At 35.0% G+C, this 18,080-nt stretch overlaps 1 protein-coding gene across 1 annotated transcript in view; it reads right to left on the bottom strand.

Annotated features, from left to right (window-relative positions):
- AMPH (amphiphysin) overlaps positions 1-18,080 on the bottom strand; it is a 1,643,383-nt gene that overhangs the window by 448,532 nt on the left and 1,176,771 nt on the right. Inside the window, exon 9 of the mRNA XM_044064832.1 lies at positions 11,005-11,087. Within this exon, the coding sequence (XP_043920767.1) occupies positions 11,005-11,087 (83 nt within the window). The remainder of the gene's footprint in view (positions 1-11,004; positions 11,088-18,080) is intronic.

Below are 18,080 nucleotides of genomic sequence, written 5' to 3'. Positions count from 1 at the left end.
TGACCTGATAAAGGACAGACTTGTGTGTGGTATTAATAGTGCTGCAGTGAGAAAGATTTTGCTTCATGATAGTGATTTGACATTAAGTAAAGCAACAGAGATTTGTCAGACCCATGAGGTGACTGAAAGACATACAAATATACTTGCAAGTGACAACATCATGGTTTTACTGAGCTCCACAGCAAACATGGATAGTATGCAACACATGGCATATAGAAACAGGCCTAACCAAGGAACAGACAAAGGGTTTCCAAAGAAGGTGCACGACTTTCCAGAAAGTTATAGAAAAAGTGCAAGCTCTACCGCCATTCCAATACAACACAAACGTGAGTCAGGAAAACACAAGTCTAGCTTTATTGTTAACTTGTCGCAATTGAGGTGCAAGTCTAAAAGAGAGAAGTGTTTAGCATTTGGTCAGCAATGCCACAAGTGCAAGAAATGGAACCACTTTCAAAAGTTTTGCAGGTCAAGTAAACTTCACTCAGCTGTAAAGAAAGGTCACACGAAAAAGCAAGTTGGTCAAGTAGAACTGAAACAGTCAGTTTTCTATGTGGATGGTGTATCCATACTTGGAGAAAGAGCTGATGCAGTAAACTTACTAATGAGGAGAAGTATTTTGTATGGTCAGGATTAATGGAAAACAGAGCTTAAAGTAGACACTGGGTCAAAGTGCAATGTTATGTCAATGAACACATTTGCAAAAATGAGAACTAATGAGCAACTCAGTACAACCAGCAGTGCGAGACTTGTTGTATATGGAGGTGAGGAAATTCAAACCGAAGGTTTAGGAATGCTTTCTTGTTACAGTATTTGGCTGAAAGCTGTTTAAAGTTATTATTCTATGTAGTCCAACGATCTGTGCAGTCTTCACTAGGTCTCAAAGATAGCTTGAAAATGAATCTGCTTTCTTTTGCTGAAGAAGTTCTTCATGTGAGTGCATTTCCGAGTTCCAGTTTTTCAGAAGCTATTTTCTCGGAGTATGTTGATGTTTTCGATGACAAGTTGGGTAAGCTTCCAGTTGTGTATTCCATGAAGCTAGATCCCGAGGTTACTCTAGTATTCAGACCAGTGAGAAGAGTTCCAATTGCAATGCAAGACAAAGTTAAAACTCAGTTAGATGAAATGATGCAAAGTGTGATTTGTCCCGTCAGAGAACCAACTGAACGGATGTCATCCATGGTAGCAACTCATAAGAATGATCAGACGAAATCAGGATATATTTTGATCCTAGAAATTTAAACAAAGCATTAAAAAGGCCTTATCATCCAATGCATACAGTTGAGAAAGTTGCAGCTCTAATACCTAATGCTACTGTATTTTCTGTTTTGGATGCAAAGAGTTCATTTTGGCAAGTGATGCTGGATTGCAATTCCTCATTTCTCACTGCTTTTGGTACTCCGTTTGGCAGATACAGATTCCTATGGATGCCATTTGGAATAAATTCTGCAAGTGAAGTTTTTCAGCATGCAATGGAGCAAATTTTTTTCAGGTTACCATTGTGCCATAACAGTAGATGATCTGTTTGTTGGAGGCAATGGCAAATCTGAGCATGACAGAAAGCTCAAGAAAGTTCTTGACAGAGCATGTGAAGTAAATTTAAAGCTCAATCCTCTGAAATGCAAATTCAGACTTCCAGATGTAACCTACATGGGACATTTGTTCACCAGTACAGGCTTGAAGCCTGACCCTACCAAACAGCGATTCTAGAGATGCCAGTACCAGATAATGTGCAGAGATTTTTTGGGCATGGTCAATTATTTAGGCAAATTTATCCCAGATTTCAGTAAATTAACAGCACCTTTGAGAGAGCTAACACATGTTGTATGGTCATGGTTAAAACATCATCAAAAGGCGTTTGATAATCTTAAGCAGAAAATTACCACTCCACCTATGTTAAGGTGTTAACAAACCTGTTGTTCTTTCTTGTGATGCTTCAAAATTTGGTCTTGGTGCAGTTATTCTTCAAGAGGGCATACCTGTAACTTATGCATCTAGGACATTGACTCAAACAGAGATGCACTATGAGCAAATTGAGAAAGAGCTGTTGGCAATAGTTTTTGCATGTTCCAAATTTCATGATTATATTTATGGTCAAGCTATCCAGACTGAAACAGAGCATCAACCACTTGTTACTATTCTTAAGAAACCTATGCATTCTCCTTCAGCACGATTACTAAGAATGATGCTCATATTGCAAAAGTACAATTTCAAAATGGTCTGCACTAAAGGTAAATTGCTGTATCTGGCTGATACCTTATCTGGATTGCCTAGAAGTACAACAGAACAAATCGATGCTGAAACTTTTGACTGATGTTATGTCAGTGCGTAATTTCTCCACCACTAGACTAGAAGAATTAAGACATCACATTATGACTGATCCAATTTCACAAAAGCTTAATCACTACATCCATGTCGGATGGTTGCCAAACCAATCTGGTATTTCACTTGGAGTGCAACCATATTTTCCTTACAGAGATGAATTGCTGATGGAAGATGGTATTATTTACAAAGGTCCTAAAATTGTTGTCCTTCCTTCCTTACAGCATGAGTACATTAAAATTTTGCATCGTGGTCACCCAGGTTTATTATCCACTAAGAGAAGGGATAGCGAATTAGTATTTTGGCCTTCATTGTCAAGAGACATTGATAAAGTGCTTTCTTCTTGTTCAGTGTGTAATAGTACCAGAGCACATTTGCAAAGAGAACTACTTCATCTAAATCCAATACCTGAACTACCTTGGTCTACTGTGGCTACTGACATCTTTCAGTGGAACAATCAACACTATTTGTTTTTTGCAGGCTCTTATTCGAATTGGTTTGAGTTTGATCTGGTACCAAACTTAACCTCAACAGCTGTTATCGCTAAGTTGAAACGTCAGTTCTCATTTCATGGTAGTCCACAAAACTTTATTCTGACAATGGTACTCAATTTACTATCCAGTTGTTTCAGAAATTTTCAAAAGAATGGGACTTTGTAAATGTCACTAGTAATCCTAAATATCCACAGTCCAATGGTCAAGCTGAAAGTGCTGTACAGAGTGCAAAGCAATTACTTGGAAAGTCAAAGTGTGACAATACCAATGTTTTGTGGAATTTACTTAATCTCAGAAACATACCTCGTGATAATATTCTTGGCTCACTCACTCAAAGACTACTTTCCAGACAAACTAGAACTATGCTACCTATTTCATCCAGTTTGTTGAAGCCTAAATCCAGGAACAATAAAACCATCAAGGCTCAATTGTTTAACAAGCATAATATCCAGAAATTTAGTTAGGACAAATCAAGCAGATTTCTTCATTCGTTGAGGGAAGGAAAGACGGAGAAAATCCAGACAATGAAAGTTTTTTTTCAAATAGGACAGATTACAGGTATTTGTGCAGAGCAGAGATTTTATTTGGTAAGCTCCAATGGTGTGGAGTATAGGAAGAATCGCAGACATCTTCTTCCTGTACCAGAATCATCATCATTGCAATCACAACGTTCTATCTGTGATGCAAATTCTAAATCAAAGAATTAGTCAGACACTGTTTCCAGACCAGAATATACTCAAAAGTCTGATTCTGTTCCAGATAGTGATCCAAACATTTCACAGGTCAACCATTTTGCATTTTCTGTCAAAGTTTCTAGATCTAATTCCCAATTTTATGTCACATGATATGGACAAGTTTCTAAGCCTAGTGTGAAATACACAGCAATGTGGACTTGACTATATATATATATATATATATATATATATATATATATATACATACATATATATATATATATATATATATATATATATATATATATATATATCTGTGTACTTAGTATTGTATAATGCATGTCTTTATATTATCTGTGATTTCTGCATGCTAAACAATCTCATGACAAACTGCATGATCTATTTCTTAAAGAGGGAGGATGTAGATCAGAGTGTAACGTGTGCGTGCTATGTCTTCAAGAAGCATGTGAGGCTGTGCGTGCATGTATGAATTCCAGACATGTGCAATCTCTAGTGCCATTTTGTAGAAGAAGCCAGTGAGTGACCATGTATGATCTCAGCAGTCTGTTTGTATATAAGTTACTTAAGTCATTGTCATGTCAATAAGTCTTTACAGTAATGTGTATAGAATAAAGCTGCTTAAACAGAACCCACGAAGACTCATTTATTCGTGTACCAAGACGAAAGCAACAGGTTTCATGACATGCACTACTACGGAACATACATCTTAAAAACTAATTTGCAGTCACCACAAGGAGGCATCCCAAAACAGGAATCTTCAACATCTGCCTGCTGAGACAAAAGAGTGGGTAGTAGCTATCCATTCCTGCATTAATCTGCTTAACTTTCTGTAGTTCAAGCATCTAATCAAAATTGGGTTGTCACTGGAGAGGAAGGGTACCCTGACTCTGTACTGCTGTGCCAGTTTGTGTTCTAGAAATCTCAGTAAACAAAGACATATAATTATACAATGGTCATAATATTTGAAATGCAAGCTATAGAATGGAATTTCACTGTTTTTTTTTTTTTTTTTTTTTATTTTTATTTTATTTCCAGAAGCTCAGTCAACTTAAACACAATGATTACTGTTAAGAATAAGACTTTATAATAATGTGCATGTTAATGAGGAACAGTAAAATCTGTTAGTCAAATCAGATAACACGATTTTTTCAGGCAATGCAAATTGTTAGACTTGACTGTTGTAGTGGTACTTAAATGCTGTAGTAGCTCATTATCTGAGTATTACTATGTTATCCTCCCAAAAATGTAAATACTGCTGTTGCATTACATGGCAGGAATTATTTTTTATGAAAATAGTAATACACAAATAAGGTAAATCAATCTATTTATATTTGATAATTATATAAAATAATTCAGAGATATAATCAAGCTCTGAATATGATCATAGGTAACCTTCCTTAACAATTTAGCTTTAGCAACACTTTGTTGCTGCTCAAGATGGTGTATGACTACTATACATGCAACGAGCTGTGGCTTCTCTGGTGCACTACTTTGTGTTATGGCAGCCCATATTACTACATGCCATGAACCTCATACTCCTGCAGATGTTGATATTGCAGTAGACAAAAGTACATTCATCCCCCCCTTAAGAAAGGGTGGGCTGGTGTCAGTTGTTCACTCTCCCCATCCCCTACTTGGCTCCACCTGAGCCCGGGAGTCTAGCTGAACAGAGGTCATCTGGCCCATAGTCAGGACTTTATGTCTATATGTAATAAAATCAAGTACAGTGTACTAAATGTTATAGAATTATATATCATGCAGTTTTATGCTGCACTTTGGCCTTTGTAATTTACTCAATAAACAAGATGATATTTATAACTAGTAAAGCACATAAATGAAGAATGTTTGCATATACAAAATGAATGGTTTGCTGTGCTGTAATGCACATGGTCAGAGAATATTAAAAGGACTATATCAACATTTAATTAAAGTTTTGCAAGAGTGAATGTTACATATATGAAATTAAATAAATCCATGAAAAAAGTAAATTTGAGTTGTCATGCACAGCTTCAGTTATATAAATCATAACTGTATTTTATGCACAGCCTTCAAATAATGCAGCATACTATACTGTTAAAATGAAAATTTGATGTGGTGGTGTGAAAAACAATGTTAACAAAATTCAGGAATATATGGCTGGGATAATCATAAGGTAACTCTTAATGATGTGGAAAGGAAAAAAAGAAAGTTGTTAGTTCAGCTGGATACAAACGTTTCCCAAAAGGTTAGAAATTGTCATACTAAGTGGACATTCAGTTCCCAGTGATCAGAAAAATCTTTGTTCTTTATTGCCTAGATCTTGTACACAGCATATGAGTCACCCACGATAATCTGGAGATAAACATGATTAATCTTTTCATTTTTATCCTAAACTGCATTCTCTTAAAAAATGTTAGTAAATGAAAAAATAGGGGCTTAGGATCAAACCTTAAAGCAATAAACAAGCTAACTAATAGCATAGTTAGCATATTCAAAAGGTGCTCATAATAAAATATGTCACATTTTTTAAGAAAATTATTAACCTCATCTTAATTATATGAGCCACAGAAATTACATGTTTGTTTGGGCCTGCATTAATATTAGACAGAAGCATTTTTGTGGTTTCACATCCAAAACTATAACTATCAAAGAGGAGTAAGTTTCAGTAGTTATAAAAGCATCTGTCATCATTTTCAGTACACCACCAGCTTGAAAAATGATTCAGTAATGAGCAATCTGTCACGTTAAGCTGCACTGTAGTCTATCATAAATATTTAAAACTAGTGATATTCAAAATTATTTCTGCCAAGTGCAAAATTTTATACACAGTTAAGTACAATAAATACTGTCTTGGCAGTCAGTGAAGAAACATAATGCTGGCACTAACAACAACAATAAATAATTTAGTTAAGTCTTATCGCTGTATCCACCATGTGCACTCGTGCTTAATGGAACAAGAAGGTATGATATCAGTTTATATTACTCAAGTTAGACCAAATGTTAGAACATTTAGCACCCTCCCCTTGAACCGCCTTATGATTACCTGTTTCATTTGCACAATAACAAAATACAAAATATAACAGATATTTACAAGGAAAGCAACAGATTAGAGTTTCAGATAATCATAATTTTACATTTTTTGGATAGTGTTTGTTTCCAAAACAGGAGAATGTCAATGAAAACAAAAGCTTGAATTTAACACAGACATATCATCTAAAATATCTAATTCCCAAGCAGAAATAATAATTACAGCATTGATTATATTTCCTCATTAGTTTTATAGTCACAAGTAAAAAAGCATAAAAAATGTTCTACATCAGGAACAAATGATTATGTCCTATATTTTGTGAAATGTATGCTTCAATAAAAAGTCTTTGTGATGAGGTAAAACTGCAAAAAGATCATCTCCCACAGAAAATGAGGGAAATGCTGCCACTCCTGACCTATAAGAATTTATGTCAGGGCTTTTAAAATTAGAGATAAATTTACAGAATTTATTGCCACCATGAAATTTGAAAAAAAATATTCTACACAATTTCTTTCTGATCAATTTGCAGAGTAAAGTTTAAGATATAAAACAAGCCACATTTAAAAACAAAAATCCAAACAAAAGACTGAAATGGAAGACAAATCTAAGAACTACAAAAACAGAGTCAGAATAACAAATCAATTTGTCAGTTTCCACATTATGATAAAGTTTTGAAATACAAAAAATAATGATGAACATTAACTGAGAACACCCAAGGAGGTTTGGTTGCTATTCCTGTAAATAATATTCCAAGATGTTTTTTGTTGAGATTTGGTATTTATCAGTAATAAAACCAGGGTTTTAAAATATCATGAATTCTTGGAAAGACAATGCAGTTTAATAAATCTAAAATTTACATTGATAATGATTATTTACTTTTAACCAAGAAAACAGAAAACATTTTAAGCCACCAGTCGATATAGACAGGCAAATCTATATAAAATTGTGTGTTGTTTTAGACCGTAGATTCAAGAATCACTCTCCTGTCCTCTCCACTCTAGAGAGAAAATAAACTACAAGATATTCCAATGTTTTACACACACACACACACACACACACACACACACACACACACACACACACACACTCACAAAAAAAAATAGGAGGTCTTATATGATCTAGCTGTGAAGCAAAGCTAAAAGACCTGGTGTTATATTCATTTCACTATCATCTATTTAGAAGCCATTTCAGCTTTTCTTCTCATACTGTTAGTTGCTAGAAATAATCACCTGACCACTACTGCATATATATTTCTTGGAGGTGAGGGGAAAAATCTTCTTTCAGACAAGATTTGCTACGTCATAGGATTTATAACTTTTATCAATTAGAATTTCAATGTTTTTGAGGTTCTTCAAAAACAGATTAATATGATAAATGGTAAACAGCCTAAATGACTAACTGTGCAAGGAATAGGATGGTGAAACAGTCAGAATGGCCAACACTGCAAGGAATAGGATGGAGAAACAGTATAAATGATCAACTCTACAAGGAATAGGAGCCATCATGATCTTCTATATGGTCTTGTACCTTTAAAAGCATTGCTGTAACAGAGTAAAACTGCTAACACATAAAGGCCTTATCACAAATTCTTACCAAATAAAAAATAAACAATAACATCTTCATTTCTTCTTTGCATCAGCAACATCTTATGAACACAAAATATTCAGACGCATCAGATTTCAATGCTTTTTATAATTATACCTGTCTGAAATATTAAACTCGAACAATGATTACTACAAAAACAATTTTCTGAAAGCAGACTGTTAATTATAAATTATTTATTGGAAACTCAGTAGTGTACTTTTACATATAAACTATAAACGTTACAGTTTAAAATAGTGCTTATATTTTTGGCTTAAAATTCTGCTTATATTTTTGGCAGAACCATGTAGTTTGCATTACTTTTTAATATCTGAAAAATAATGTTTGTATAAAAAGCTTTAGTTAATTGATTTAGCACAGTAATAGGCCACTGCTTTCAGGAAACTAAATTCAGCAGCAGCAACAATAGAAATGGATGTTAGTAAGATTTGTTTCTCACTCATTAATATAGCTAAAGTTAAATCTATTGTTTTATTTATCCATTGCTTGCTTATCTGTTCTAGATGGATGCAGGACTACTTCATAAAACTCATTTTACCAACAAATCATTCACTGGCATTCAAAACTTCAATAATGTCATATGCTAACTGAAATCTGCAACAACAATAATAATAAAATGCTTTCTGTGTGGAGGCAAACTCTACAACCTTTTCAGGGAATTTTGTCCCTGAAGTATCAGAACATGCATTATCAATTCCAAGGTTCCTGCCTGTCACCAAAATGACAACTTCAGTTTGACTATCCTTCCTAAAAATAATGTCATGTCACTAATAGATGACATATTCTGAGTCATCCATGACAACAATGTCACTGTTAAATCAATTGCTATCCTAGACTCAACAAAGTCAATTTTGATAGATTATTAAGAGAACAGTAGTTTAACTACCTTTCCAGAATATAACTGTACCATTTCAATAGCAGTTCTCCTATTAATATTTAATTACATCTGTAGTCTGTAAGCTGAAGGAAACTGTTTTCTTTCATCTATACATCAACATTTGGCATTGTATTGTACTATTTGGAAAATACTTATAAAATTTGAGAAACCAGTACAGTCAGTAGTACTATATTAAAACTCTTGTGAAACTGTATTCTGTTTTGATGAATTTTGACCCAATTATATCAACATGACAACTGATATAAGCTTTAATTTTGTCAATATCTTTTAGAGGAAAAACTATTTTCATCAAAGAGCCCACCACTAACATACACATGCTGATTTGCCACTGAGAAACAATGGGAATAATTCAGTGGTCCAATGCAAGTCAGTTCCTGTCAGAAATAGCACATATTGCTATATATTCTCAGTGTCAAGAACGTGTAAGTGAATTAGCATAAAGGTTTATATGGTGAGGCATCGTATGAGCCCCATGAGCCCTTGCCTAGTACTGTGCCTTTGTGCCTACATTCCTATATCCCTGAGCCTTTCTAGCACACTTTTCAATTCATAATGGAGCCAGTCAGGATTAATCAAGGGGAGGTCCTGCCTAAATAACCTGGTTGACTTCTTTCCAAAAGTTGCTGAAGCAATAGTTAGCCATAAAGAACATTTGTACAAAATGGTTTAGTTAATCGAGTTAGCACAGTAATAGACCACTGCTTTTTAAAGTTATTGTGTCCAGATTTATTGATGTAGCTGTTCCATTGTACTAGGCGCTCATTAGGCCAATATTTGAATATAATGCCTAGTTTGTTATGTATCTCTCCAAACACATGCCACAAATTGAATAACTAGAACCCTTTCTCACTAAAAAATCAAGGGCCTAAACTGTAAAAAATGTGCAGACTATGTCAAAGCTTGCTCTCTTCTCAGTATGCAGGCTACTGACAGGCAATTTCTGCCTTTCATATAGAGCTTCAGTAGACTCTATCCTGTCAGACCTATGACACATTAACAAGCTCAGTGATATCATAAACACCCATTCAAGGGATCTCAAACCGTTTTGAAAAATAAATAGAACATGTTAGAGAGATAGGTTTATATCACAGACAGTTCCACTTTTATTGAACTATCTTCCACTCCACATAAAGCAAAGTGCTTCTCTTAATCTATTCAAATGTAATTATACGTTATGTTATAAAATAAAGCATTAGAAAAAGTCATGCTTATTAATGGTGTCTCATAAGTGCTGCATTATGTTTGGGCTGTCATTCTAGTGTTGGCAGAAAACAACTTATTAATGATAAAATAAGCCAGATTTCTTGAATCCTCTGCTTTCTGCTTACAACACATACATAGTAGAGATGAAAGAATTTGATTTGAAATTAATATAATTTCTGTATCTGTCCAGAGTCCAAGGTAGAAAATCAGCTTCCATTATAAGTGGATGAAACTGAATGCAAAATCCCTTAACTGCATTTGCTGAAAAAAAACATGCCATAAAACACCCTTGAACTTAATATATACTAATATCATGGTTGTACTAACTCACAGAAGTAGGAAATACTTCCAGAAAGGGAATTACTGCTGGCATGACTCATCCACAGTGATTTCCTATGGATTAACTCTGATCATTGGCAAGTTGAACCTCTGATAAATTGAAGCTTGAGTCTTCAGTCTTCGTCCACCAGTAGGGTAACAAGAAAAATCAACATGGAAAGATCTGTCCAGTAGGAATTTAAGCTTTTTTTTCAGACCTGTGTAATTAAAAATTCATAGCAAAACATTCTGATACAAATCACACATAATGACATGTTCCGATTAAATATTAGAAAAGCAAGCAGATCTTCATTAAAGTTTTGTCTCAGGAGAAGGCTTCTACTTTTATGAATCTCGGTAAGACAACAAGTATGCTCCATCAATTTCCAGCAAACAGATATGTCAAGCAGTCTATGTGACTAGCACTGATGCGGAATATAATGCAATATTTGCTAATAAATACATTACCTTGGAGCTCCTTGGATTGTGAAAGCTTTATCTGCATGCTGTTCTCCCAGTTTGGTCATAACTTCATATAGCTTATGGCAGAGCTGTAAAGAAAGTATTTTTATTTAACACTAAGATAATTTAACAAACATTTGTTAGAACATTCAACACATTTACTGACATCATAATGTTATTTTTTTCACACTAAACATGTATATAATGGGGACAGGAGATTTCTGACTTACTCGAGCTGCAGTTTACTTCCTCATAGTTTTACGTTATCGTGCACTACAGTGTGAAAATTCCAAGCTCTTGTCTCAAGCTCTTTTGGAATGTGTTGAATGACACCTTCTTCACTAGGAGATCATCTACTCTTGAAGTTAAGAAAGACTTTCTGATGTACTTCTAATTCTGCCATTTTTCTAGTACCAGGCAGTGACCTCTAATATGGTCATTCCATATTGTAGTGAAATCTATTATTTAACTATGGCCTTATTTCTCCAATTAAGATTTATATATATATATATATATATATATATTATATGCACTGTGGTGGTGGTGCTGCGGTAGCATTGTCGCCGCACAGTATGATGTTGCCCTGTTTGCTTCTCAGCTAGAGCGTCTTCTGTGTGGAGACATGCATGAATGGGCATACCTTCGTTGAAGGTTGTGCGTCAGAGCTGGCAACTCATAAAAATCTACTACCAATCATTAGCGGACCAGAGTTCTTCTGTGGCAACCCCTAACCTTAACCGGGAAATGCTGAAAGACACAACAACATATATATATATATATATATATATATATATATATATATATATATATATATATATATATATATATATCAAAAAATTAAAATAAAAAGTATTACCACAAAGGGAAAAAATGCCACAATGTTAGCCAATAAGACCAGTAAATCAGCAAGTCTACATGGCAAAACACAGCAGAACAGAGCAGGCAACACGTTCTAAGAATCACAAACACTTTGAATAAAAATAATAAAAGGTGAGTGCTTTCACAAATAAAATTTGCTTCATCAGACCTTACAAAAAAGCACACATCACTTCCTTTTATAATGATAGCATTAAAATGAACCAATCAAAATACATTACAATATTTAAAAAAACAGAATTATTAAATTAGATTATAAAACATAAAATAAACAATAAAAATAATGTATTATTTCCTAAGCTTCCTATCCCTCAGTCTGGCAGTAATAGCTATATGGTCATTAAGCCCCTTGCCTAGATGGGATCTAAGTTGAATAATCCATCTTAATTCCCTATTTTCGGTGACATTAGAGATGTTACCTAATCTATCACTCTCAGGTGCTAATTCTAGCACATTCAATTTAAATTGATGTATATTCCCTAACTCTAAGGTATGTTTCACTATGGCACTGTATGTATGCCCTCTTTTAAAGCAATAAACACGATCCCTAATACGCTCTCGCAGACATCTGCTGGTTTTCACAACATAGAATGAATTGCAATACATGCATCGAGTGCTAGAACAGAATGAATATATCTTGTGTGACACTAAACAAATATTGCAGGACCTATATTGTTTTATTGATGGGCATGGCGTTGTCGAGAATGGGATTCTGATGGCGACCTATGATGTAACATCATTATTTACAGTGATTCCTAAAATGGAAGGTATAATGATGGTTAAAAGTTTTTTGATACGCAATAGCTCTTAGTCTGAAATGCATATAAACTTAATATGTGATTTACTTGATATAATTTTACATAGTAATGCGTTTTTATTTAATGGTGTGTACTATCAACAAATGTTGGGTGTAGCTATGGGCACATCATGTGCCAATAGCTACGCCAACATAGTGATGGCTAAATGGGAATCTCAAAATATGCTCACACATCCACTAGCATGTAAACATCTATTATTTTATAGAAGGTTTGTTGATGACCTTTTTATTCTCTGGGCAGGCAAAGGACAGCAATTAATTAACTATATGAACCATATCAATAACTTTTTAAGGTTCACAGGCAAATATTCGAGTGATACTATCAAATTTTTAGATATCTGGATTATTATTGATGATGAAGGCCATTTTCATAGAGATAGATACACCAAGGACTTTTTATTATCCATCATACCTTCACAGAATGAGTATGCACCCTAGTCATGTGTTCAAGAATATCTTAAAAAGGTCAAGCCATGCGTTGTTCTAGACTAACCGATAGGGATGCTAGATGGAATGAAGAATTTGCTAGAATGAGCAAAGACTTTATCAGTAGAGGGTATCATGAAAATGAGATTCACAAGACAGCAGATGATGTTAAAGCCATGAGAAATGATAGAGCTAGACCATATTTTTCTAAATCCAAGATGCAAGATAAGATCTATAGAAAACAAAAGAATAATGTTTCATTTACTTTTGTCTTTACCAGAGATAATGAAGCGAAAAGAGATATCCTACAGAGGAATTGGAAGATACTTCAGACTGACACCCAGATAGCCCAGATAGTTGTAGAGAAACCATATGTAGTCTAAAAACACCAAAAATCTTAAATGTAGGTTATGTTATCCAAAGGCATCGTTCACACCCTGAGAATTAATTTATAGGACAAGGGACCACTAGATGTGCCCAATGCAATTTATGTGATTATATATATGAGGTAACATGCTTTAAACACCCTGATACAGGTATGGATTTTAACTTTTACAGTAATGCGAACTGTAATAGTAAGAACCTTATATACTTAGCTAGATGGATGTATTGCAATTCATTCTATGTTGGGAAAACCAACAGATGTCTGCGAGAGCGTATTAGGGATCGTGTTTATTGCTTTAAAAGAGGGCATACATACAGTGCCATAGTGAAACATACCTTAAAGTTAGGGAATATACATCAATTTAAATTTAATGTGTTAGAGTTAGTACCTGAGAGTGATAGATTAGGTAACATCTCTAATGTCACAGAAAATTGGGAATTAAGATTTATTTATTTATTTATTTATTTATTTATTTTACATTTGTTGACCAGGCTAGTCCAGCTGGATATATGTCCATTTTCAGTGGAGTCCCGGGGAGAAAAGCTCCAACGATATTACAAGTTATTCACGGAAACAGTCAATACAAGGTAAAAATTATTAACACATTGAGTCAGAACATGAGATGTATATGCAGACAGGCATAGTCATAGCAGGAAATTACATAAACAAAGTTTAGTAGATATTTGCTATACAAATTCTAAAAATACAAGTATATAATATGGAAAAAGGTGTATGAAAATAATTAAAATATTTTCAAAAATACATATATTTTTTTTTTTTTTTTTACATATGTCTATAGGATGTTGTGTGAGGAGGAATTAAGGAGGAAAGGAAAAAGAAAGGTTAATCTGGGTTGTTACAGGAACAAAGCCAGTGTTTATTGAGATGTGTTTTCAGCTGCTTTTTAAAGAGTGGAAGACTAGACAAAGATGAGATATCAGATGGCAGTTTGTTCCACATTTTTCCAACAGAGTTAGAAAAAAGGCTGATGGATTATTAAACTTAGAACCCATCTAGGCAAGGTGAGTAATGACCATATAGCTATTACTACCAGACTAAGGGATAGAAAGCTTAGGAAATAATATATTATTTTTATTGTTTACTTTATGTTTTATAATCTAATTTAATAATTCTGTTTCTTTAAATATTGTAATATATTTTCATTGGTTCATTTGAATGCTATCATTATAAAAGGAAGTGATGTGTGCTTTTTTGTAAGGTCTGATGAAGCAAATTTTATTTGTGAAAGCGCTCACCTTTTATTATTTTTATTAAAAGTGTTTGTTATTCTTAGAACATGTTGCTTGCTCTATTCTGCTGTGTTTTGCCATGTAGACTTACTAGTAATGTCTTTCGGCTTTTCCTGGTTAGGGGTCGCTACAGCTGAATGGTCTGCTAATGATTGGCAGTGTATTTATTTTTTTACAGTGCTGAGTTGCCAGCCCAACACCCAACCTTCAAAGAAGGCATACCCATTCATGCTCGTACCTACCTGTATGTCTTTAATGTCACTCGTCCGCGTGGAGGATATGCAGAGTCCACACAGAAGGTGCTCCAGCCAAGAATCGAACGGGAAAAACCTCTTGCTGTGAGGCAACAATGCTAACTGCTGCACCACGTAGACTTACTGATTTACTGGATACATATATATATATATATATATATATATATATATATATATATAAATATGTGTGTATATATATATATATATATATATATATATATATATATATATATATATATATATATATATATATATATATATATCTGTGTATGTGTGTGTTTTTATCTGCCATACCCCAAATTATATTTATTTCCCTCAGTTTGCAGAGTTGGAGCTCTACCAGCCATTAGTTATATCTTACAGGAAGATATCTATGAATTGTTAGGGCTACTATTTGTTTAGCTGTAGCACACTCAGCGCACTTCCACTATTGCTGTCTGTTCTGATACAAGCCAAGCATCTTGTTTGTTGACCCCACAGAATTTCATTTTAGTGCAGTCATGCTACCTGAAAATATTTAAGTCATTTCCCCTGGAGTGGGCATAGCTGTACTCTCATCAATGTAGTCAGCCAGATGCATAAATGCACAGCTCCTTAGCCTTCAGCCTTACTTTAACTGTTTTGCAACACTACAGTAAAATTTATGCAGCTGCTCCGAGACAAAATGTAATATTTCAGGTGCAAAAGTATTTATCACAAATGGTGATTTAATGAATTCCTATTACAAGTAAGGTGATTAATTATATTACTCATGAATATTATGTCTGACAAGGGGCTGGCTAAGATCAAGATCTTACTTTCTGCAGTAATGGCTGTGATACATGCTGTTGTGTCAGAGAAGATAATAATTTTTGCTTTACAGCAGCAGGATACAGCAGTCGATTTTTTTCCTGGAAAAAAATCATCAAATTTGCAGTATATCCTAGAAGATCAGGTCAGCAGAGAGCCATCACATCCAGGAACATGAAGGATTCAACAAGAGGATATTGTCTTATCATCCGTCCTAAAGTGAAGGAAGATAAAAATCTCTGCTGTTTCATTTTAATGCAGTTATGCAAAAATGAAAAAAAAAAAAAAAACATGCCCTTAGTGACAGGATATAAAGAGAGACTCCTAGATAAAATCTGAGGAAATGATAGAACAACAGCAAAACTTCCGCACGTATGACAAGTGCAAAGGCCCAACCAAAAAGCTAAATACAAGACAAAAACAGGCCAGCACTTCTGTAAGAGGTTATAACTTGACTTTATTAAAGTCAAAAAGCAGTCAACAGACCGGTTTCAGCCTTAAGCCTTTATCAAATGTGACAGGATATAAAGAGGGACTCTGGCTAACAAAGTTCGCAGATGACTGCAAACTGGGAGCCATTATTGAATCCCCAAATGATGTGGATATTCTACAAAAGGGCCTTACAGAAACAGATACTTGGTGCCAGAGCCATGGGCTCAAGCTTAATGCCAAGAAATGTATAGTTATCCCCTTTGGGAAAAAACATGTACCCATGAATTACCACATAGGTGGCAGTACACTAAACACCGAAAGTGTGATGAGAGACTTAGGGACACAGGTGGACAGTGTTCTCACCTTCAATAAGCACATCGCCACAACAGTCAGGAAATCCTTCTATGTGGCACACCTCATCACTAAGGGCTTTTGATCCAGAAAAAAGGAGGTCATTGTCTCACTGTACTCATCCCTCATTAGACCCATTATAGAGTACAACGCCTGTTTGGCAAGTACCTCACAAGACATCTGCAACAGCTGGAAAGGCCACAGAAATAACTCAATAAAAGAATCACAGGCCTAAAGCAGATGCCCTATGCTGACCATCCAAAAAAACTCCAGCTATACTCTGTGGCATATCGTCAATTCAGAGGTGATATCTGCTTAACATACAAGGCCATGTGAAACCCTGAGCTGTTGGACATGCTCCACTTAAAGAAATCCCAATCCCTCAGAGCCACATACTCCAGGGATCTAAACCTTGTCATCACAATGAACAAAACATGCTGGAGGGATAGGTTCCTGAGCCAGACACTCCCCAAACTCTGGAATAGACTGCCCATACATATCAAGCAGAGCACCTCCTTGGCCCTCTTTAAAAGAAACCTTGACAATTGGATGGGAGATAGGAAATTCATATCGGGGATTACGTCAGTCACCCTGCTAGACAGGGGTCCAGGGAAGTAAATACTGTGGGAAGAAATAGCCAGGGAATTGTTATGGCTAGGCTTGTATAGGCCCTGGGGCCGATAGCCTAGTACCAACCTATGAACCTATGAGAGGCGCCTAGATAACATCTAAGGAACTGATTAGAAAGGCCATTCAAAATGCTCCATCAAGACACTTCATCTTAGAACTTCTTATATTTGTGGGCTAATAGGAGCCACTTTCAAGCCCTGGGAATGTCTTTATTGCCTTAATGAGGTACCTGCTAAGACTGTCTTACATCTTAATCTTAATGTTTTTCTTATATCTTTGTTTCCTCTTGTCAGGGAAATCTGGCCAGCTCAGAAGTAAAGCTTTGTTATAACTTTCCTTGTCAGTTAATGGTGTCAGGAAGTGAAACATGAGGTGTTAGCACTTAGAAGATCAATGAGAATCAGATGCCTTTTGTGGCACAAGCGATGGATTTAGTATCAGCCCTCTTGCAGGTATATATACCCTCTTAGCTCCATGAATTAAGAAAGTAAACTATCTAGAAACAATCTCCTGATCTTGTGGCAACAAATGAAGCTACATCTGACAGGAAATCAATAAACTTCAAAAAGCGATATATTGCACTCTCTATAAATTAATTCTGCTTCTCAGCAGCTGCCCCCAATCTGTCTTTCTTATGTATACCAGTTTATGAAATGGGTTACACCTCCCCCCACCCCCGAAGATCCTTTGCATGAAACTTGAAAAAACAATTTAGAATTTGAAAAACAGCTGTTGAAGTGCTGTCCTATAATCACTTACAATGCAAGGAACAATCTTCCAAGTGAAATTAGGGACACTAACAAGGAGGTTTAGCGGTAAAGAAAACTATTTTGAATTTAAAAATATTAAAAGAAGCATTGTATTCAAGCTGG

This window comes from Protopterus annectens, chromosome 3.part0 (genome assembly GCF_019279795.1).
Source record: "Protopterus annectens isolate FY-2018-M chromosome 3.part0, PAN1.0, whole genome shotgun sequence".
Classification (NCBI taxonomy): Eukaryota; Metazoa; Chordata; order Ceratodontiformes; family Protopteridae; genus Protopterus; species Protopterus annectens.
Note: the sequence above shows the minus strand (reverse complement) of the source record. Positions and strands in the feature narration are given on the sequence as shown.